Source organism: Ceratotherium simum, chromosome 11 (assembly GCF_057802395.1).
Source record: "Ceratotherium simum simum isolate JZ-2026a chromosome 11, ASM5780239v1, whole genome shotgun sequence".
Classification (NCBI taxonomy): Eukaryota; Metazoa; Chordata; class Mammalia; order Perissodactyla; family Rhinocerotidae; genus Ceratotherium; species Ceratotherium simum.
The window spans coordinates 15,837,624-15,861,720 of record NC_141910.1 but is presented as its reverse complement, the minus strand read 5'-3'; the positions used below and the strand labels follow the sequence as shown (position 1 = coordinate 15,861,720).

Below are 24,097 nucleotides of genomic sequence, written 5' to 3'. Positions count from 1 at the left end.
ACCACCTGCACCAGGAAGCTTTCTTCAAGTGCCTTCCTTCCTCTGTCTGGCTGACCATGGCATCCACTGGTGGCTCTTAACTAATGTGACTCCTGGGTCCCATTCCTGGAGATGCTGATTCAGTGGGTTGGGATGGGGCTCAGCTGTACTTTAAGCAGCAGCCCCAGGGGGCTCACGCTGGGCCTGGTGTGGAAACCACCATGCTCCGGCATGCATCTTCATTTCCAAGTTGTTCTTTGTTCTGTTACCACTTATGTAAACTAACCCTTTGCATGCACTTCCCACTTATTAGCTGTAGTGTAAAGATGCTGGAGGGCAGAGACCTCATCTTAGAGACTCTGGCTACTCAAAGGGCTCCAACCCAGTGCCTTGCCTTCCAGGAATTGTAAGTAGTAAATTAAACTCGAATCCAGGAATTTTCAGACTTTGCTGAACCCAGGAGACACCTGAGGTGCTTGTTAAAAATGCAGATCCCCAGGCTCCAGCACCCAGGGGTTCTGTCTTAGTGGCTCTGGGCTGGGGCTCTGGAACCTGGATTTTTAACCAGCTGGGTTTGGAGGTGTTCCCCAGCCCACTGTTCTGATCCTCCAACATGTCCCGCTCCAGGGGTCTCAGGGGCCTCTGGCACGCCTTGTGGAGATAAATGCTCTTTTAATTGGTTGCCGGGCCATCCCCAACCCTAGAACCCCAGGACACCAGGTGATACTTACACACATGCTGGCTTGTCTTCCTGCACCAAAAACCTGCAGGTTCCATGGAAGCAGAACTGACTGTGGGAATCCGGGCAGTCATTAAAATGGGACACCACAGCCGCGGCCACGGGCGGCTCTGCTTGGGAGAGAAAAGACATTTGGCTCAGGTCCAAATTTGGCATAGCGAGACATACTCCCTGGCCCCCACCCCATCAGTCGAGGGGGGTTGGAGCCCTGATGGCTGGGATTTCTGGTCCCTACAGCCTTCCCCTCCTCAGCTTTCACTGACTTTCTAAGTCCAGGACCAGAGATTCCTGCATCTTGTGCTTTCCAGCAGGGCTATTTAAATTTATTTACCTTTGTAAAAACAAAACAACCTCTCCAAAAGGTTCAGTGTCATTCAGAGCAATTTTACTATTTAAAGCCTATTACCCAAGAGTGACCTAATTTTACTTCTGCAAAGTGACAGTCATCATGTTTTTAAGGTAGCCTTCATAGAAATGTTTTAAAGGCAAGAAACCAGAAGAAAGATACAAAAGAGTACTATACAGTCATGTGCTGCATAACAACGTTTCAGTCAACAACAAACAGCATATATGACAGTGGTCTTATAAGATTAGTACCACCTAGCCTAGGTGTGTAGTGGGTTTTACCAGCTAGGTTTGTAGGTTTGTGTAAGTACTGTAGCGGAGGAAGAAATTCTCCTCTATGCTTCTAGGTTCTTCTGGCTGATCTAAGAATTAAATTGACATGAGATAGATTAACAGGAGAAAAACAAACAAAAGTTTAGTAACATGTATACATGGGAGAAACCCAGGAAAACAGAGTAACTTGCCAAAATGGCGGGGAAGCCCTCGCCTTAAATACCATCCTCAGCTAAAGACAAAAGAAGAATTTGGGGATGGGGAGAGTCAGGGACTTCAAAAGGAAGGAAGGTAAAGGTAATTCACAGGTGGGTGAAAAGGAGTAAACATTTGGAAAACAAGTGTTTGGCCACACAGAAACAGAAGAACACAGACGGAAGCCCAACAAACAGGCTTTTCTAGGTTCTTCCACCTAGTTCATGTTATGCTACGGTGATAGCTTGCTTCCTGAGACAGCTTTTTTAATCTGAATTCTTTTAGGCAGTTAAGGAGAAGGTAACAAGAAAAGCTTTCTGAGTCTTTTGTTTCTTAAAAATAATCAGCCTAAAATAATCCTCATGTTAAAGAGACACATTTTCAGGTGGCAAATTTTGTTCCCCTTCAGTACACTCTATGATGTACACACAACAGTGAAGTTGTCCAAAGACACATTTCTCGGAATGTATCCATCACAAGTGATGCATGGCAGTATAACCATTAAACTTATGCTGAGGAAGACCAGTTAATGATGCAAAAATATATTTATGACATATTACTATTCTAAGTGAAATAGGCGCGTTTCCAATATGGTCTATATAGTATGATTCTACTTAGAAATGTAGATATGAAGAAGTCTGGGAAGGACACACATGAAAATGGTAGCAGGGCTTGTCTGGGGTGGTGGGATGAGGAGTGATCACGCCATGAAGACGACTTCAGGCACTGAAGTCCCTCTGGGAGCAGCACAGGCAGTACTGGGACAGCTGTGACCGGGAGAGGAAGGCAGCAGAGTCGGGGGCAGAGACGGGTCTTACTCACAGGCTGGCACCCTTAACTCTGAAGAGCTCGGGTGTCACCAAACCTCTCAGGGTTTTCCTTCCTTGGCTTTCAGATGGGAATAAAAATAGCCAGCCAGGAGCACTGTAGGGAACAACATGTGAACAGACCTGCTGATGAGCACAAAAGGCATCACCAGGATTTATTTTTTTAGATTCCAATAGCCTTGTCTTGTCCAAATAACACTCAAGACACAGTAGGTACCTATTTCAAGATGGCATGACACATGTAGTTTCCATTGCTGCTTTCAAAAGGTCCTCTTATGTTTGTGTTTTGGGTGTTTGGGCAGTGGGTCTCTCCCACTTGTTTTTGGGAAAAAATATGTCCTTGGAGCTCTTGCTCTTTGAGAAAAAGCAGACCATTTCATATTATGGGGTTTTAGACCACCACTAAATATTAAACTCACATTGCTGTCTCTCTATTCAGGAATTGCTTCTAGAAGCGTCCTAATTTTGGAAATCTCATAATTCCAGTGGAAAAAGCAAAGGCTAAAAATACAACAGAATCCTTGCTGTGGAAGGTGAGAGAGCACTTGGTGGTTATGAACACGGGCTCTGGAGGCAGAGACTTGGGTTTGAATCCTGCCTCTGCCACATGGATGAAGTCCTTGAGCTTTCTTAGCCTTCTTCCACCTCTATAAGATGGGGAGTCCACTCGCTTCACGGGTGGCTCTGAGGCCAAATGAGGCAAAGCTTGTTAAGTGCTGTAGTCAACTCAACACTGACAAACCCAAGATGCTAACGAATCCCAACATGTGATAGGACCACTATAGTACATAATCTCCTCCTCCCTCCATATATTCAGGGTAGTATATGGACTAAAAGTCCAGGTGCCCCCTACAGCCCCTAATTATAACTACTTTCACAAGCGAGGATAAGCAGAGAAGCCCAAAGCCAGGTGCAGATGTCGACCCAGGGCTGCCAGCCAGCCTTGCTCCTGGCTGCAGCATGGGCCTGTCCAGCAGCAGCCTCCAGGACGTGGGGTCCAACTGCTTTGGCTGACGGCAGTCACCTGTGAGTCCCAGGCCTGGGTGGTTGATGAACAGCTCGGTCACTCACTGACAGTGGACACTGGTGTGTTAAGTCGAGACTGGAAGGGTCTGCTGCAGTTCACATAACTGGCTTCTCTGCGCTCACTCAAGTTGTCAAGCGGTAAATATGGAGAGATGAAGGGGCTGCAGACTAGTGGATCTAATTTGATTTAGACATTGAAAAAGGCTTTTGATAAGCTCCACAAAAGGCCATTTAGACAACCACCTCCAAGCGGCTAGAGGGAGTCCCTTGTCAGGGTGAGAGCCCGGCTCCTCAAAGTGTGGTCTTTGGACCAGCAGCTTCACAGCCCCAGGAGCTTGCTGGAAAGCCGAGCTCATGGGCCCCACCCTAAACGTACCGAATTAGGATCTTTGGGGTGGGGCTCAGGAATCTGTGTGACAAGCTCTCTAGGTGATTTTTTAAAAGTCAGGTTTATTGAGGGAGAATTGACGTACAGTACCGTTTGCCCTGCAGGGGATTCTGATGCACACTGAGGTTTGAGACACAGAAAACAAAGGACAGAGACAAAAGGCCTCTCAGAAACATGGAATGACAGGGCCCTGAGGGGATCTTTTTGGAGTTGATCATCTTCCAGCCTTCCAGCTCCTGTGTGATACTAAAGCCTTAAATCCACTGAGGTTCTTTGTGGTAAAGTGTCTGGTCAACAGAAAAACACCTAGAGAAAAACTCCGGATCTGTCTTGTGGGAAGAACACTACTCTCCAAAACTGAGGGGTGAGGAGCAGACTTGATGCCATGGTCTCATGTAACCTGTATTTATGGATATTTTGCCACTTCTGATAAATGACTTGAGGAGGCTTTATAAAAATAGGTACCATAAAAAGGGGATGCAAATGAGAAAAGTGTGCGTGTGTGTGCCTGCATATGTGTGTGTGTGTGTGTGTGTGAGAGAGAGAGAGAGAGAGAGAGAGGAGGGGGAGAGAGAGAAAGGAGGGGGCGGGAGAGAAAGGAGACATACATACACACAGACAGGAAGGGAAAGAGGGAAGGAAGGAGAGAGGGAGACAGAGAGACAGAGACGCGCACAAAGGGAGAGACAGAGATAGAGAGGTGGAGAGATATAGGCAGAGAAGGGAAGGGAGGGGAGAGAGGGAGGATGGGGGGAGAGAGAGGAAGAAACAGAGACAGAGACAGGCAGTGAGAAAGGGAAGGAGATCAGGACAAAGGAAAACAAGGGTAGAGGTCGAAACGGCAAATAAGTCAGGTATCAGGTTAACATACCAAGACACACATCGGAAAGCCAGGTGCACGTGCTGAAGCTGAGCGGCAGGCAAATCTAGCTCTGTGCCTCCTAGCAGTCCAAGCAAAGATGCACACAGTTCATTAGACAGAAATGCACCCAGTCTGCATGTGTGCGAGTCTGTGGTCAGAGAGCAACTTCTCTTCTCCTGTGGTGCTTTCAAAGGGCACTTCAGGTGTTATGGTGGACAACATCCTCCGATCTCTCGAAGACAAGGCAGAAGCGTCACCCATGTAAACTGTCTCTGTCCTTCACTTCCCACAGCTCAATAAGAAGCCAAAGAGCCCAGGCGATGAGGAAACACCATGCTGCAGTCACATGGCAGCAGCTAAGGAGTGCTGGTTTTGCTCTCTGCAGTCAGAGACCAGCGCGAGAATGGGAAGTCTGATGCTGAGCACATGGGCTCCTAGCCCTCCACAATCCCACCTGTGTCACTCCACCCGAGGCACTGAGGGGACTTTGGGAGCTGTGTTAGTCAACTGTCATGATCACTAGAAGATGGGTTATTTTTTTTATTTTATTTTGTTTGTGAGGAAGATCAGCCCTGAGCTAACATCCGATGCCAATCCTCCTCTTTTTTGCTGAGGAAGATTGGCCCTGGGCTAACACCCATGCCTATCTTCCTCTACTTTATATGGGACGCCACCACAGCTTGGCTTGACAGGCGGTGCATCGGTGCACAGCCTGGATCTGAACCTGCGAATCCTGGGCGGCCGAAGCAGAGCGCATGCACTTAACCACTGTGCCACCAGGCTGGCCCCAAGACGGATTATTTTTAAAATCTTTTTCCTGGGCCGGCCCCGTGGCTTAGTGGTTAAGTGTGCGTGCTCCGCTGCTGGCAGCCTGGGTTCGGATCCCTGGCGCGCACCGACGCACCGCCACTCCGGCCATGCTGAGGCCGCGTCCCACATACAGCAACTAGAAGGATGTGCAGCTATGACACACAACTATCTACTGGGGCTTTGGGGGAAAAATAAACAAATAAATAAAATTATATTAAAAAAAAAAAAACCTTTTCCTAACTACAAAAGATGATACAGCACTGTAGAAACCTTTTGAAAATGCCAATGTAGAGTAAAAAACATCTTAGAGAATAAAACCCATCTTTAATCCACCACTTAGAACTACGTAAGTACGCACTGTGCGCACACACACACGCTCACGTAAGCCTACTGTTTCTATTCTGTTACACGCGTTTTTCTCCCCCCTGATATAGTAACTTCTTAAAAGCAAGCATTTAGTTCAAGACTCTGCGCAGGGGTGCAGAGAAGTTCAATGTGTATAACGTGAGGGATGGGTCCTGTTTCCAATGGCACGTTTGGCAGCTTTGAGGGATGTGATTTGCACTTGAGAAGTGGACAGGGAGGAGAGGACCAACGACAGTCCCAAGGGTGAGCCACATTCTGGCCCTCTGCTCTGACTGTGCACCCTCAGGGTGAGCCAGCTGTAGAACGAGGGGAGGCATGGGGCTCGTTCGCCCCTAGAGGACCTGTGCAGCCTCGTGAGCTAATGCACCTAAAAGCCCTGTGCAAAGTGCAAGGCATGCCACAACGAGAGGGGGAGTAACTGCTCTTGTTTTGGGGTTTTTAAAAGTGTTTGCCTCAGATACCACCAGAGTCAGCAAAGAAAGCCCCCAACACCACAGCATGGTCAGTCCAGGCAGACACGACTGTTCCTATTGACCCACCGAGGGTCAAGAGGAAAGAGGCTCAGGGGAAGCTGGGGCAGGGGGAAGCGGAGTTACCCCTTTCTGAGTGCGCGCTGTGTGCCAGGTGCTATCCTTATGTCATCCCACGACTCCAGCAGGGCAGAGGTCACCACAGGTGGAGGATTTGCCCTGTAACTGACAGTACCAGCTCCTTGCTGGGGGTAAAACTGCCTCTAGTTTATAAAAAGGAGCTTTACAAGGAAACCCCCAAATTCCCAGCATCTTCCCAGAGAATAAGTCTCTCAGCCTCTTTTTCCCTCCCCCATTCTCTTCTCTTCTCTTCCTCCCTACTTTCTCTACTCTCTCTCCCTCTCTCCCTCTTTATTTTTTCTTTCTCTTCTTTCTGAAAACTCAAGGAAATATCAAGTGAAGGAAGGAAAGGCCTAGAGAATTAAAATGAAAAAAGAAACTCACTTAGAAAAGGAAGACAGTGAAGGCCAACAAGGACACTCTAAGGCAGGCCCTGGGGATGTCCAGGCGAGGGAGGACAGGGCTGGCCTCACTCCCCAGGGCTGTGGACCCTGACTCCTCCTCCAGGCACCCAGTCTAATTAGCACCCGGGCTGATTGGAAAATCAAATGTTCTGGTTTTCGAAACAGACCTCATACAGAGCCCATCCGCAGCCAGTTTCAAAGCCACTCAGTCCCTGCTGCTCTGAAATTTACGAGAGGCCTCTTCAACATGTTAACCAAATGCACATCTCGCAGACACCACTGTTCTCCGGGGAAGCTGTGAAAGCTTTGACCAGAGACCACAGACCCACTAATAGGGCCTGGAGCCCAGCCCCACTCACAGGAAGAGGGTCTGGAATAGCAATCAAGGGGCATGGAAACCACAGATTCAATTCACAGGAGAGGTCTCTCCAGTTCAGAAGGGCCCGGGAGGCAGCCATCTGGACAGCTCCTTCCGACAGCCCTGATCCCCGGGGAGCGGCATCCACACCACCAAGTACAATCACCCGCCTTTAAAAGCAGCTCTAATTGGACTTTCTGCTGGGCTGGTCGGCGGGAGCCTGCTGAGGCCGTGGCTCCTCACTCTCTTCTCCAGATGTCAGAAGTTGCGAACACGTTTGCCTGTTGCAAAGCTTACATCATTTATAGCCATTTCATTACTTCCTCAAATGTCATGGATAACTTTCTGACAATTTAATAACGAGGCCTAGCTTTTCAGTAGGAACTTTCAGCCAAAGTTTTTGACCTGGGACTAAATACTTTCTCTTCAGACACTACAATGGCAAAACAAACTAATGCTTCTGGAATGTCTAGGAGAAAAGGCAGGAGATTAATTTAATGAAGATGGGAGTCGCCCAGCAGCCCCCAGTGAAGCTAGGGGAGAGCATACATCTGAGATCTGCACTCTGATGCTCCCAGGTGCCACGGCCTCTATTCTACACCAGGGCCAGGCTAGAGTCACATGTGGTTCTGGGCTCAGTTCTGGGACGGAGGAGGCTCGCTTCAGGCCACCAGTGGCCCCATTTTGCAGGGATGGAACCCCAAGGTCATGTGAGGCAATGTATGAATCTGCAAAGTCAGCCAGCATATGAAGGAAAGGCTGGTATAGAGGCTTACACCTGGGGTGAGCAGAAGTCCTAAGCCAGGGCTTAGAGAAATCGATGGTATAGAACACAGGCATCTCTCCAGAAAGAGACTGGTGAGCAGGGGCCCTGGTTCCCTGGGCATTTGGGGGGTGAGAAGAAGAGCACCTAGAAGTTTTATAAATGATCCTGAAGAGGAGGAGAATGGTGAGTACTGTGTGTGGCAATGTTCCTGACCTTGACCACAGAGAGGAATGCCCGTCAAGGAAGATACTCAATAAGGGCATTTCCTGAGACTGTGTGAGTGGGCGGAAGACAAGGGGGCAGTTTTCAAATGAGCAGGGGAAGTCAGCAGAGTACAGAAAAGTAATCCCAGTCACGTTTATAGCAGGAGCAGGAAATTCATCTTATTCTCAAGGGCTACTGAGCAATGAGGGGAACTCAATTTTGCTGTTTTGGGGATTTTATGTGTGGTGGTGGGATTAGGTAAATATAATCATGCAACTCATTCACTATTAAACCCAAGAACAGTGAAAACTTAAAAAATAATAGCTGTAAAACAATTTAGAAACTGAGTTTAGCTTCACAGTACCATATTTAAGAGAAAAGGGGCATTCATTTTAGTTAAGCAATAAAAGAGAGGAAAGTGAGTTTAAGGAGTGCTTCCATTCCTCCTGCCATTTCACTTGATGAGGTGGGTGGGATGGCAGAGCAATTTTTGTCTCTATCATCCGCCACCCCAAGATTCTCGATTTTCTAAGAATAACTCCTATACTTATCTTAAAAGATACATATTTTTCCTATAACACGATCCCTGAACACAGATTTACTAAGTCTTCAGCAGTCTTTTCCAACACTGGCTAATTTTGACTCTGTTTGACCTTCACATTTCCCTGACTTAAACTGGCTTTAGACCTTACCCACTGCCCCCCACCCTTAAGCGCACGGATACCGTATCATCTCATTAAACCTCAAACCACTCTATGTGGGGAGCGTTACTAGTCTCTCTTTTTCAGATAAGAAAATGAAACTAAAGCTGAGATAACCTTGCCAATGGACACGTGGCCAGAAAGTACTAGATTGGAATTTTATCTCAGTTCTCTCTGATTTTAAAATAAAGAGCTGTAGAAAATTAGGACACAATTCAAGTCCAGGAAGACAAATGCTAGGAAGGCTCATAATCAAAATCTACAAATCATGTGGCACTGAGGAAGGGGAACACTTAACTTGTTTAGCAGTTTCTAGTAATCAGAACGGGGCACTTTTGGGTGAAACAAGAGGAAGTATTACTTTATTTGGGGGAGGAGTGGGGAACTATACATATGGAACTTATTATTCTCACAAGGGAGCAGTGGCTGAAAAATATAAATAGATGCAAAAGAGATTTCTATATATCCACGGATGATGGTTAATTGAGGAGTAGCTAGAAGAAGGGTGAGGGCTGGTTCACAGCATGTTACTAAGCTGCCCCACGAAGTACACCCCACAAGAGCCCCAACTTCAGGGCTACATGTGCTCATGTCCAAGAGACTGGGAGCTCTGGCTCAGAGCAGGGCTGAAACGGACTCTTGAATTGCTTTTCCTGCTTTAAACGAGATGCTGGGGGAACCTAAGTGTGTGTGCGCAGAGAGAGAGAGAATGAGTTGAGAGTTAAGAAATACTTATGGGCAACTTCCACGGCTAAGACAACTCTTTCATTTGAAGAGTAAACAAATCAGGAATTACCATGAAATTCTCAGGGCTATTTTAAAATGAAAAGAGCTAAAAGTCCCCAGGCAAAATGGCTTTAATTAGCAAAGAGGCTTTAGGAATCTAAAATAAAATCTCAGTGAAATCATGTGAAGTATGGGCTAAAACCAGAGTCTGCACACACATATTTAATCTGGCCTCTTATCTGTTCCAGTTCCTGGTAACCACCTCCTCCCCTAAAAGGCATGAGGAAGGGAGAGGCACGTGTGACATGCCCCAAGCAGCCCCCAAACTGCATTCTAGATCCATTATAGAGTAAAACGAGATGGAAATAGAAGGGAAATGCAGCAGACATAGGTCATTCCCTCCCCACTGAGATCCTCTTCCTCCTCCGGACCCCTTCTCCAGCCCCCAGGTTACTCCTTCTATCCCTACATTGGCCTTAGTAATTTTAAGCAAAAAACCAATTAAGAAAATTGTAGGTCATGATTTTGCTTTGAAGACCGAAAGCCAAACCTCCCCTCTCTCTTTTACTATTTAATAATTTGATTTCAAAGAGACAGATCATTTCTTTCTTTCTTTCATATCTTTAAACCAGAAAGCCCCTTATTCTAATTACATCCTCTTGGGTGTCAACCAGCATTTTGAAAATACTTCACTTCAAATTTCCATTTACAAAGTAAACAAGGATATCTATGTTTGGCTTTCATCAGCCAGCTTTGAACCAGAATGTGAACGGCTCTGGGAACCAGAGCCCAGTTCTGCTGGACAGGGAATTCTGTTTCCGCTTTGTTAGAGGAACAGCCCCGTTGGAGCCCAGGGCTACCTGGCTTTGCAGTCTGTGTGTGTCTCTGGTCTCCTTTTTATTAATATCAAAATTGTTAGGTCAAGTGGTTGGCAGGAAACCCTCAATTTACCCTGGGGAAAAAATGCTTCCTCTTGTTGAGTCTTTGAACTATAATCCCTCAAACCCTCCACACTGAGTACTACTGGGACAATTGTTTTTTAGAACATTCTCCACCCTCAGAGCTTTTTCATTTACAGTCTGCAGATGCAGTCTGGATGGATGAAAGATACTCCTCATTTTAAATACGGAAACGGAGGTATCCAGAGGCAAATTTAAGGCAAAGCCCAACAATGTTAAAATCATAGATGTGAACTAGTGGCTGGGACTTTGTCCCATGACAAAACTGTAACCCTTCTTTTCCCATCTGAGTTTTATATTGATGATTTTTGGTTGCCGTTAGATGAAAACCCTTCAATCAAGATTATATTCCAGAGGAAAGATGTCGAGATGTTAAGAGAGTGGTGGGTTTATGAGTGATCATTTTCTCTTTTATAATTTTCCAAATTTTATAAAATGAACATTTTAGAGTTTGAAAAGAAACACGATCTAAAATTAAAACCACACACCATTATAAACATAATTAAAGTTTAAACGATTTTTATTTTTTATTGTTTTACTCACAGATAGAACTATAGTTCTATAGAAGCCTGGCCTTTACGAACCTAAATTTGAATCTGCATGAGAAAAATCATGTTACTGTCTTGTGTTTTATCATTAAAAGGGGAAAAGGAGGAGGGAGACACAAAATAAATATTTAGAGAAGACAGGGGATGCTTAGATGAAAGATGTTTAGTACGAGTTGACCTCAGGCTAGGTCTCTAGGCACAGAAACCTTACAGGCTCCCACTATAAAGAACAACACAACCCAGAAAGAGGAGGGCCTATGTGATCCACTCCATTTCCAACCACTACACTCATGTCATTTTTTTTTTAATTGAGGACAGCAGGGAAACAAGTCTATGAAGGAGGCAGGGAATGAGAAGAAGGAAAAAGTCTGGGGCAGAGACTTCCGTGAGTTCCCCTAAACCCTTGTTCCTTTCCTTTCCTGGGCATATAGACTACATGTCCCAGCCTCCCTTGAAGATAGGTGTGACTGTGTGACCAGGTTATGGCCAATGGATGTGAGCAGAAGTGATGCGTGCCACTCCCAGGGTAGATCCATAAAAACCTCCCCAGTGAGATCTCTCTTTTTAAAATTTTTTTTTTTTTGTGAGGAAGACTGGCTCTGAGCTAACATCCTTGCAAATCCTCTTCTTACTGAGGAAGATCATCCCTGAGCTAATGTCTGTGCCTATCTTCCTCTATTTTTGTATATGGGATGCTGCCACAGCATGGCTTGATGAGCAGTGTATAGGTCTGCACCGGGGATCTGAACCTGCAAACCCCGGACCGCCGAAGTGGAGAGTGGGAACTTAACCACTATGCCACTGGGCCAGCCCCTAGAGATCTCCCTTCTTCTTTCCCCAGCTGCTGGCTAAATGCAGAATACTCCTCTAAGAGCATGGAAGAGGAAGGAGCCACAAGATGGAAAGAGCCTGGGTCCTTGAATAACCACATGGAAATAAGACTGCAAGGCCAGTTATGCCTGCACAGACTTTGACATTAGCAGGAAATAAATAGCATTCAGGGCTTATCTCTTACGGCAGAGTGTTATTCTAATGCAAGCCTGAAGTCTGAGCAGTGTTTAGGGGTTAGTGAATTTCTGATGAGGGAGAAATCCTCATAATAAATCATGTAAATTTCTCCCCTTCACCCAGCTTGCTTCTGCGAAACTTACCCAAACACCTACATGTCTTACACTTAGAATTTGAAGTCAATCTGGCCCTGATTGGAAGCTTCCACTTTGAAACCCTTGCTCCTTAGCTTAAGGTATGTCCTGTCCATTCTCCAGCCCAGAGGGGTTGGGGTAACCCTCACAAACTTCTGCAGGGGTGGTAATAGTCTTTTGGGGGCCAGGAATGACCTGTCCTTGCTCTGATTGTTTATGAGATCAGCATTTGTAACTGAGCAACGTATTGATGGAGCAAAGGCTGCTTCTTCAACTGTAAGTCTGAGCACAAAACAAAATATAAAGCTGTGCTGCCACAATCGACAGCAGGCCGGGCCCAGCGGTTTTGATTGAAATGACACAGCTGATGTGAATTTACTGGGATATCAAAACCCTGTAAACAAAAATCACCAAGGCTAGATAGCATCGTGACTACAAGTCCAGTCTTCCTGAGGCAGAAGGCGAGTGCCCTACAATTTCTCCAAATTGCGGTATCTTGTATCTTACCAGTTGTAAAATCTTAATACCAATGGAAAAAAAACATACATGACCACCTGACCCAGAATGTCTTGATAATATCTCATTATCAATGGGGGCTTTTCATCTATCCTTTAGTTTTCCTAGTGTATTCCATATAAAACAACTTTTATTACAGAACATTTTGCAAATGCTTATTTCTAGTCATTTTCATTTTTTTGTCCTTTGCAGAAGGGACAATGTTTCTTTGACCTCTTTTCCCTTGTACTAATTTAGAATATATGTACTTTCTTTTTAATCTATTGATGGTTATCTTTAAATTTTTAAAAAATTTAACTTATTTTCTCTAATTATCAATGTTAAGAATGAAATCGACCATGTTCCATTAGATAAGAAATTGAGCACTCTTACTTCCTCCTTCTTCTTGTTTCCAGTTACCAGTTACTATAATCTGATTTCATATCCCTATTCTTTTTATATGTAACTTCTACTTTAATAATTAATTTTGACATCTGTACTAGTATAACTAAATTGACAACAGTTACTTAGACCCACATTATCACTGGTTTTCCTATACCACTTCTTCTCCATTTGGGGGCTTTTTATCTTGATACAGCTGTTATCTAGCTGAAGAGCATCTTTGAACATTTTTTCCCGGAAGGACATATGAGCAGTTTGTCTACATAATGAAATATTATGTGCCTGATAACATCTTCCTGTGTTCTCATCCACAGTCATGGCTTTGCATATGAATGACAACTTGGGTCACAATCTGTAGACCCTATCGGTCTCCTGTCACTGACTTCTGGCTTGTAGCAGATGAGAAGCCTGAAGCTATCTTGACCATATTCATTTAGTAATGTTTTGATTTTCACCTGGATGCTTATAAGACTTTTTGTTTGTAATGAAAACTTGTCAAGTGACAATGAAAGTTAATGCCTTCAGTCTTAAAGACAAGTCTTTTTCGGTTTAAGAAAGCTCTCTTTAATTATTTCTTTGACGATTATGTCAACCTTAGTTTGCTTTCTTTTCTTCTTTTGGAATTATTATCATCTCTATATTGGGTCATTTACTTCTGTTTTCCAGACTTCTTTATTCTCCATATTATTTTTTTTCCTCATTATTTTTGTCTTTGTGTCCTTCTGAGTTTTGGGAGATACTTCTCAGGTTTTTTTTTTTTTTTTTTTTAATTTCACTGATTTACTGTAATATCCAATCTGTTGCTCATTGGTCCACTGTGAATTCAAAATTGGTTGCCATATTTTTTCATCTCCTTGCATCTGTTTTTCACTTTAGCTCCCTGCTGTGGTTTCATAGATGCAACGTCAGCTTCAGTCTTAAAGACAAATTACAAATTATCCATCTTCTCTCATTTCTTAGAAGTAGAGAGAGTCATTGAAATTCCGTAAGAACATTCTTCTTGGATAATGAATCTTTTCATGTGGCCAGTAATTTCTTGCATCATCATCTTTACAGACAAAGATCTACTTTGTAGAGTACGATGGGGAGTTAAGGTAGGTTCCATCAGAGACTGTGTGGCCCTGTCCAACATTTTGGGCCCAGATAAAGATAGAAAAGGGAAAGTTTAAACATACTTGCTTGAAATATCTGAGGAATCTGTTTGGTAGAAGCAGGAGCCAGAGCAAGTACAGCAGAGGGTTTTATCTTTGGGCCAGGTTTATTTATTCTTTATTCTCTTGTTTGCCAGGCACCCATTGTTTGCCAAGCCAGGAGTAAGAGCTGACCGAGTTCATCACTCAGTGCGGCCCTGACTGGTGTCCTTTCTTGAGGCATTGCTAGGATCCAGATGGACCTCCTCAACCCATTGCCACGTGGCCCACCGTCACCCCCATATCCTGGCCTTCCAAGGTTGGGCTGCTGGTGTAATTCTACTCATGACAATCCCCTCACCTTCTGGAGGGGTCGTGGCTGCACTGGGGCAGGATGGGTCCCATCTGCACATTCACTGGCAGAAATTCTTCAGAGTTTCTAGTACAGTCATGTCACTCAATGACGGAGATACGATCTGAGAAATGCATCATTAGGTGATTTTGTCATTGTGTAAATATCATAGAGTGTACTTACACTTTGATGGTATAGCCTACTACACATATAGGCTATATGGTACTAATCTTATGGGACCACTGTCATATATGTGGTCCATCGTTAATCAAAACATCATTGTGTGGCACATAACTGTACTGATAGAAGTTTAGAAATAGTTTCATATTCCATGGATCACTCATTTTAATGAGCGTCCAAGGGCAGATGGGATAAAGGAGGAGTAAAAGTGGTATGCTCAAGTCTCCCTTCATTTTCCTGGAAGCCCTTCGTTTTCCCATAGACATTTTCTACATTATGTGCATGTAGGATGAACGATGTAACAGTCCCTCACCACCATTTAACAAGTTTCTCCAGGAGGCTATTTTCAATACAAATGCATTCTCAGTTCTCCCTATGGGAATCCCCAGCAAAGTGTCAGCAAGTACTTTTTGCATGCTCAAAGAGTAGACTGGTTTCCCCTGGTGGATGTCTGAGCCTTACCTGGCCAGCATCCCCTAGAGCTGCATCCTCATCCCTCTCTCCAAGGTCTGCTGGGATTCCCAAGAGAAAATTCAGTGCCAATGTTCCTGCCCCTTCCATGATCTAAAGGCTTTGCCTTGTAAACAGTTGGGAATTCCTGGTTTAAATCCCACAGGCTAAGCATAAACCAACATGTCAGAACTTTGTTCTTAAAAGGAGAAATGTTGGGGGCCGGCCTGGTGGCGCAAGCGGTTAAGTGCGCGCGCTCCGGTGTGGTGGCTCGGGGTTCGCCAGTTAGGATCTCGGGTGCGCACTGACGCACCGCTTGGCAAGCCATTCTGTGGCGGCGTCCCATATAAAGTGGAGGAAGATAGGCACGGATGTTAGCCTAGGGCCAGTCTTCCTCAGCAAAAAAAGAGGAGGATTGGCAGATGTTAGCACAGGGCTGATCTTCCTCACAAAAAAAAAAAAAAAAGGAGAAATGTTAAGGGATTCTAGAAACACCATAGTCATTTTACCTCTTAATAGTTTCTCCAAGCCATACTGGTTCAGAAACAAAGATCTTACATTTTGATGATACACTTCTTTTCCTTCAAAAGTAAAATAATAGAAATGAAACCCTAAAGGGTCCCATTTCACAAAAATCTTCCCTAACCTAGAAATGAAATATCACAGAGTTGGATGTACTCAAGTCTAACTTTCTAGCCAGCCCAGCGCCCCTCCATACGGTGTCTCTGAGAGCAGGACCCCGCCTGTGCCTGACTCTTCTAGTACACGGGGGCTCAGTACCCCCCAGGGCAGCTCATTCTGTATGGGGCAGTCTATTGCAGGGAGGTTCTTCCTTAAACCAAGATGACACATGCCTCCCTGAAATCTCTCTGCTTACTGGTTTGAATTCTGTCTTTGGAAGCCATACAGAGTAAGTTTGCCTCTTCTGTACAACAGCCTTTTCATGTGTCTGCAGTCAGCTATCAAATCTCTGAGTCTTTGTTGTGATAAACTCCCTGTAGCAGCCAGCCTCCAAGATGGCTCCCAGTGTTCCCCACCTCCTGGTATCCTGGTGTCCATGGCCTTGTGAAGTCCCCTTCTACACTGTCTCAGGGTTGGTTTTGTGACTGATACAATACAGATGGTATGTGACTGCAGAGGCTGGGTCACTGTAACTTCTGCCTTGCTTTCCTTCTCTCCTGGATCGTTCAGCCGGGGGAAGCTAGTTGCTAGCTCATCAGGACACTCAATGGAGAGGTCCATGTGGTAAGAAACTGAGGCCTCCAGCCATAAGTTATGTGAGTGAGCCATTATCCGACCCCCAGTCAAGCCTTTAGATGCCAGTGCAGCCCCAGGTGACATCTTGACAGGAACCTCTATAAGATACCCTGAACCAGAACCTCCCAGCTAAGCTGCTTCTGAATCCCTGACTCTCAGAACCTATGTGAAATAAACGTTTATTGATTTAAGCTGCTAAATTATGGGGTAATTTGTTACATAGCAATAAATAGCTAATATACGCTTCAGGTTCCTATAAAAGCTCTTTAAGTGAGAGTCTGTAAACTTTTTACCTCAGGACAGATTCTGACATTATTTTAGTACCCTTCTTAAAATAGTCCACTACAGAGGCTGGCCCAGTGGCATAGTAGTTAGGTTCACGCGCTCCACTTCTGAGGCCCGGGGTTCGAAGGTTCGGATCCCGGTCACGGACATATGCACAACTTATCAAGCCACGCTGTGGCAGGCGTCCCACATAAAGTGGAGGAAGATGGGCACAGATGTTAGCTCAGGGCCAATCTTCCTCAGCAAAAAGAAGAAGACTGGCAGCAGATGTTAGCTCAGGGCTAATCTTCCTCTCACACACACAAAAAATAGTCCACTACAGAGTAACAATGACAACCACGATAACAACAAAAACATTTACCAAATGCTCTAGGTGTTGGGTTCTGTGCTAAGAATTTTACATGTACTGTCTAAGTTAATTCTTATAAAAACCCTGTGACATAGTTTTATTATTCTACCCATTTTACAGATGAGGAATCTAGTTTAGAGAGGTTTAGGGCCTTGCCCAAATGCATAGAACTAGAAGAGGCAGAGGGGAAATCCAAAAACAGGTAGAGTGACCCCAGAGCCCACACTCTAAACCTCTGGGCTCTGGGAACAGAGTGCAGTAGGAACACCATCTCCCATGACATGCTTTCTACACTAATACAACTTAATTCTCCATCAATTTTGTAGCAGTCCTAGAATGCTATTGGATTATATAAGCTTGTGGTCAGCTAAGGCCTCTAGCTTTTCTCCACATAAACTGCTGTCAAACTTGGCTTCATATCCTTCCTAATTAAATCCTTATTCTTGACCTAAATACTGTTAAAGGTGTCACTGTTCAATATAATCTGGTTGGTTGGCTTTCATCCATGGTTCTAGCTCAACACTTTTTTTTCCCCTTTGAGTCTTTATCATCCAACACTTCAGCTATCATTCTGGGCTTTGTGTCACCTCTAAATTTGATAAATTTGCCTTATATGTCTTTTTTCAATTTGCTCCTAAAATTCTCAGCAGGAAAGGAAGATAAATCCTGCTGGCACACCCTATAGGTCCTCTCCCAGGTCAACATGAATACATCAGTGAACATTTTCTGGGGATGCTCTGGTTAAAAACTTCCTGCCCTTTCCAAAAGCTCACAGGTGAACCCATGTGGGGTGCGCCTGGGGAACTATGCATTTGAGGTTACTGTCATTATTCCATCTCACTGACCAGCTACCCTTTCAACCCGCATTTCTCCGTTCTGTCCTACTGAATACTTTGATTTAGTCATGTGCCTTGCCGAAATCAAACTGTATTATCTTGACAGCATTATCCTGGCCATATTTCCCTCAGCAGTCCTATGATGCTAAAAAGAAATCGGTCTGTTGTGACTCTTTTTTGGTGGATTCATTCAGGGGCCCAAGTATTCATTTTCTATCTGCTGTAATAATTTGGTCTAGAGTTTTCCTGGAGTAGCATCAAGTTTTATTATCTACAGTCTGAAGAATCTTCAGGTGTTTTTACTTATTTAAAGCCAGAATCATGTTCATCTTTTTCGACCCTCTGAGCAATTTTTACATTTGCTACTATTTCTTAAAAATTACCAATAGGGATCGAACGATTTTTACTACAAGTTTCCTCAGTATACTGAGGTGTAATTCATCTGCACCTGTGAAAATAAACCCATTTACAGCATTAAGTAGACTTTTACTAGGATCCTCACTTACCCTTCTACTTCTTATTTACTATGTTTGTTTTATCTTGTCTAGTTTGAAGATCCTTCTCCTTGACAGAAAACATGAAAACAAGATTATAGTCAGTGGTAGTCTTTTTCCTGGTTCTGCACTAACCTTATTCTACTTGCCCCAAAGAATGGACTCATTCCTTCCTTTTTTACCTGGCTGTTCCCAAATATAGCTATAAAAAGCCCTTTTTGTGTGTGGCCAGAAGCCATGTGGGCAATTCTCATTTTCTTCAATCCTTTGGTTTTCCTGACATTCTCATAAACACCTGCCACCCAGGAGACACCAACACGGTTGTTCACTCAACAAACTGCCATTCAGTACCATTCTTTGTCATACCTCTTGGAACGTGTCTTTCTTTGATCTTCTCTGCACAGCTTATTAAATGGTACACCCAAGAACTCCCTCTGCAGAGGCACTTGGGGCTTCTTTAAATGTGCCTTCCTTGTCTTTCTCACATACTCTCTGACTATAAACTTGGAACCACTATGAACCTCCCAACCTCCCAGGCCACATTCCTTCTTGGACTCCTATTCAGGGGATCACATGTGGTTTTCTCTGAATTTTTGTAGACTTTGCTTTCTTGAAGTTGAACTATGCCTAATGTTTCCTTCTTTCACTGTTACAAACTTTAAAATGACACGTACAGATACCAACCTGTTATCCTTTCTGGTCAAGACTGCATTCAAAGAGGCAGGTGTCCCTGTTGTTTTCTCTATCTTCTGAGTAACAGCACTACCAACAGGTATGTAAAGAATTTTTCAGGTGTTCAATTTGTGGCATGCTGAGATTTCCAGAAAATGTACCAATCAAGAGTTTGCTGTCAAATCACATTCTATCCTTATGACTACTTTGTAATCAGGATCCAGATAGTATTAATTACTTGGATAACTGCCTGTCCATAGACTTGATCCATGATGATATTACTTTTGATATTCCCTCCTTTTTATCTTGAATCAAACATCCATGTCTTTGTCGAGCTTGTGCTCAACAATTTGGGCTGCCTGGCAAACATTTCTCTACTTCCTAACAGCACTCAGATTTCCTTTTGGGGAACTACTGTTTCCACCATGGGTTTACACTGGTTTACAGCCACAATCACACGCCCTACCCTCCCTTATATCCTCTCTCCTTAGAATTCCCATCTTGGGAAGACAAAGAGATAATATGGGTGGAATTCATGCATTACAATTGTGGCATGTTGAGCACAGTTCCTGTTCTGAGATGGGTTCTGTAATTCCCAATTCGTGGCTCCCTGGAGTCACACTGGTTACTGTTCATTTCCAAGTACGATTCTCCAGCTTTCTTGTTGATTTTTTGGGCTGCCTACAGCCTCCCAACAAGGTTGCTTTTGTTTAAGTTAGCCAGAATTGATTGCTGTAACCAAAGAACTCTAGTTGATGTACTCCAGAACAAGGTATATCCTTCCAATGACTTATTCCAATGATGTTCTTTCCCAGCAAGTCTCTAATACCCACAGCCTCTTGGAATCACCTATTCAACTCACTGGACTCATTCATTTATTTCAGTTTTTCAAAAACATTTCCCTAACAAGCCCACAAGGCATGAACTGGATTAAAATTTCAAGTTTCATCTGTTCACTGTCCCCAAAGTGAGCTCTAAATCTATAGTTACCCAAGGTCTTAACTATTGTTTATAGTAATGCTGTGTTCTGCATCATTGCTGTTCTTTCTTAACTCAAGCTCTCCCTTCCTAAATTGATAAACATAACTTTATGGCCTCCTTTATTATTTTATGAAATTTAAAAATAAATTCAATATTGTAACTGAGAACTGAGAATCAATTCAAAGGGCTGAGTGCGGCTTAGTTTTCAAACTACGACCTGCCACCCTCTCTACAGCATCTAGCTTTGCAGTTTTATTTAGGTCTTCATCTTTTTCTCCCCCATATTTCTGTTTAAGGACATACCGATCAGCTGGTTGGCTCTTTTGACAGACATATACTTACTTCCCTGTCTTTACATGCTATAGTCCATCTCTTGCTGGAATCTTTATAGGCCATGGTCATAGTTACATATTTTTATATAGGCAACAACTCCATTTTGGTGCCTATCTGTGTTGACCATTCTCCATTATGTCTCAGATGGATGGTCAAGAAAAACCAGATACCTACTAATTAGCTGCATTAGGTTCAACACTGTGTCTTCATCAGGAAGTCACAATTCATGACCATATTGCCTCCTCCTGGCACTGAGAACTCTTAGGATCTTCTACTCTCCCAGGTGTCAAGGTGATGGATTTGAAAGGCAAAAGCTCACAAAGTAAGTGTCTTAATTCATGTGTCTGGAATGTATTTTTCCTAGCTTCCCAGGTCAGGAAGTCAATGCTTTCTACTGCCCACTGGAATGGATCTTTTCTGCATGTACCTGTCTATGAGATCTTCCTAAAAATGGAGAAAGTCTATATTTTGCCTCCAGACAATATAAGTAAAAATGCCCTCTGTAGACCTAGATGGTGAAACAATGAACATTCAGATCTATTCCACACCAGCCCTTATGGGAAGGAGGACCCAGGAAACAAGGGCAGGATATTTCACCTCTTTGGGTCCTTGTCTGGGTACCTCTAGGGTGCTCTCCTCCTGGTGGTACCAGACCCCAACCGCAAGCACCTAAGCAGTCTCTCAAAAACATCTCAGTAAATTCCACCCAGATTCTTACAACTGCACCTCGTATCTTTTTTTTTCTTGTTTTAATAACTTTGAAATTGCAAAAGAAACATATCTTTAAGGCATAAAACTTGAAAGAACAGAAAAGCACAAAGAAAGATAAAACCTAAGTCACCTGAAAGCCCATCACTCATAGATAACCTGTTAGTACTTTGGACTATAACCTTTGTCTTTATTCTGTGCCCCCACTCATTCCCCAACAGGGAATCAAGAGATACCATAGTGAACATTTCCCCAACTCAGTAAGTATTATAGTACAAGGTAATCTTCAGTGGTTGAAGTTTTCCAGTGATACATTTTCTTTAACCAATCTCCTCTTGTTGGACATTGTGATAGCTTCCCAATATCTCACTCTTGTAAATAACACAGAACTGAATATTCTTCTACCTAGATCTCTGTTCATGCACATTTATGATTATATTCCTGGGAGCAGAATTAGTGTGACAAATGAATGCTCATTTCTAAGACTTCTGAGACAGACTGTCAAACTGCATTCCAGGACATTTGTAACAATTTACACTCCCCTAAGGAGGAGATAAATGTTTCTTCATATCCTTCCCAACACTGGATATTATCTTTCATTTTCCTCTTTGCCAATTCATGGAGGTACATGGGAATCTCATTAATTTGCATTTTCTTGATTACTTACGATGTCGAATGTTTTTTCATATGATTATTAGCATTTGTATTTCAACTTTGGTTAATTAGCTGTTTATATCTTTTGCGCATTTTTCTACTGATATGTTCTTTTTTGTTTTATTTAAAGAGTTAAAGAACTCTTTAAAATAATAAGGATAACAACTCTGTATCCTGTTATATATATACATTAAAATATATATATTGTACATGATTTGTGATTTGTGTCTTCACTTTGTTTATGCAGAAGTCACCTCAGCGTTATGATTAGAGGCCTTTTTTTTCCCCTAAGATTATATAAATATTTACCTACATTTCCTTCTGCTATTTTATTGTTTACATTTGATTCTAAACCACGTATAATTTATTTTAGTGTTTAGTGTGTACTTTATTATTTTCTAAGTAGCCAGCCAATTTTCCCAACACCCTTTATTGAATAGTTTATAATTTCTCTATTGATTTGAAATGTTATCTTTATCATACACTAAGTAGTTATTTTGTGGTCTATTTAGTTCTTTTGAGATTCTGTCTATTTCTGCACCAGTACCAAACTATTTTACTTACTGCAACCTTGTAATATGGTTCAATATCAGGTAGTACAAATTTGTCATTTTCCTTTGTTTTTAAAAAATGGTTAGATATTCTCATCTTTATTTTTTTCCAGATGAACTTGAGAATAATTTACCAGCTCTCTCCACCGTATCCCAACCTTTTGGAGATCACTGGCCTATTTATTTATTTATTTATTTTTTGTGAGGAAGATCAGCCCTGAGCTAACATCTGCCAATCCTCCTCTTTTTTTGCTGAGGAAGTCTGGCCCTGAGCTAACATCTGTGCCCATCTTCCTCCACTTTATGTGGGACACCACCACAGCATGGCCTGACAAGCAGTGCGTCGGTGCGCACCTGGGATCCGAACCCGGGCCACCAGCAGTGGAGCAAGCGCACTTAACCGCTACGCCACGGGGCTGGCCCCTGGCCCATTTAAATGTGAAGTTTTCCTAGTCACAAACATGCTATGCTTTTCCATTTATTCAAATCTCCTTTGTGCACCCTGCAGCACAGTTCCATGGAACTCCTGCAGACAACAGTCATTGCTGTATTTATTACTTCTGTGTAATGCCCTTGGCTTAGTGTTAACTATCCCTGATAGGATCTGCAAAGGCCTCCAGCCAAGTTGGCCTGCTGCAATAGCATACACTCGAGGCTGCAAGGGTGTGCCAGGGCTGGAAGGATGACAACACCAAACACTTTGAGTTGACACCCTGGGTCCTAGTGGTAGCTAAGACACCCACTCTTGATGACTTTGGCCAAGCCATTCCCTTACCTGGGTCTCAGTTTACTCCTCTGTAAAACGGGTTTCCTCTATATAGCCCAAGGTTCCTTTCATATTAAAATTCTGATTCTATCACAAGTGAAATGGTGGATGGGAGAGCCCTTTGAGGAGGATGGAATCTCAAAGAAATTAAAACATAATGTCTATTATTAATGGTATGCTTAGGTGCTGAAGGAGTAAAGAATAAAGGGATGATTGTTTAGGGGCCGGCCTGGTGGCGCAGCGGTTAAGTGCGCATGCTCCACTTCGGCGGCCCAGGGTTCGCAGGTTTGGATCCTGGGCACGCACCGACACACGGCTTGTCAAGCTGTGCTATGGCGGCGTCCCATATAAAGTAGAGGAAGATGTGCATGGATGTTAGCCCAGGGCCAGTCTTCCTCAGCAAAAAAAGAGGAGGATTCGCCTCAGGGTTAGCTCAGGGCTGATTTTCCTCACAAAAAAAAAAAAAAGAAGAAAAAAAAAGGGATGATTGAAAAAAAAAAAGGGATGATTGTTTAAATGTAGCTAGTTTAATCTGAGAAAGCTTGTTGGAGAAGGTGAGCTTGAACAAGGGATCTTGAAAGGCACAGCTAATGTGGAATCAGTCCCCCAGTGCTGAGCATATGTGGAAAGGTACAGATGCATGGGTGGCAGGGGGGTGCGCGGCAGATTAGATCTGATGTGACTGGACAGCAGGAGCCACGGTAGACTCTTGACTAGAGAGCAGCAACGCAGGAAAATGGAACTTGAGCCACTGTTCATACGTCTGTTTCTTTTACGTCAGTCTTGGGGAGCAGTTCTACAGAATCTACCCACTCTACACAGAGAGGGCCTAGCTGAGAAAGTCCAGCCCAGTCCTAAAACCTCTCTGGTCCAAAGGATGGTCAAAGAATCCAAGTAAATGCACTTAGGGGTCTTGGCCTTGAATCAGCCCTTTCTAGGAGTTGAGAGGGCACGAGGGGCACAGAGCAAGATGATCTTTCCCAGCCCAGGAGAC

General features: G+C 43.7%; 1 protein-coding gene across 2 annotated transcripts in view; it reads right to left on the bottom strand.

Annotated features, from left to right (window-relative positions):
• Positions 1-24,097, bottom strand: part of TGFA (transforming growth factor alpha) — a 104,410-nt gene that overhangs the window by 19,884 nt on the left and 60,429 nt on the right. For both annotated transcript variants that reach the window (XM_087436605.1, XM_004435571.3), the window contains exon 3: positions 711-828. In XM_087436605.1, the coding sequence (XP_087292731.1) occupies positions 711-828 (118 nt within the window). The remainder of the gene's footprint in view (positions 1-710; positions 829-24,097) is intronic.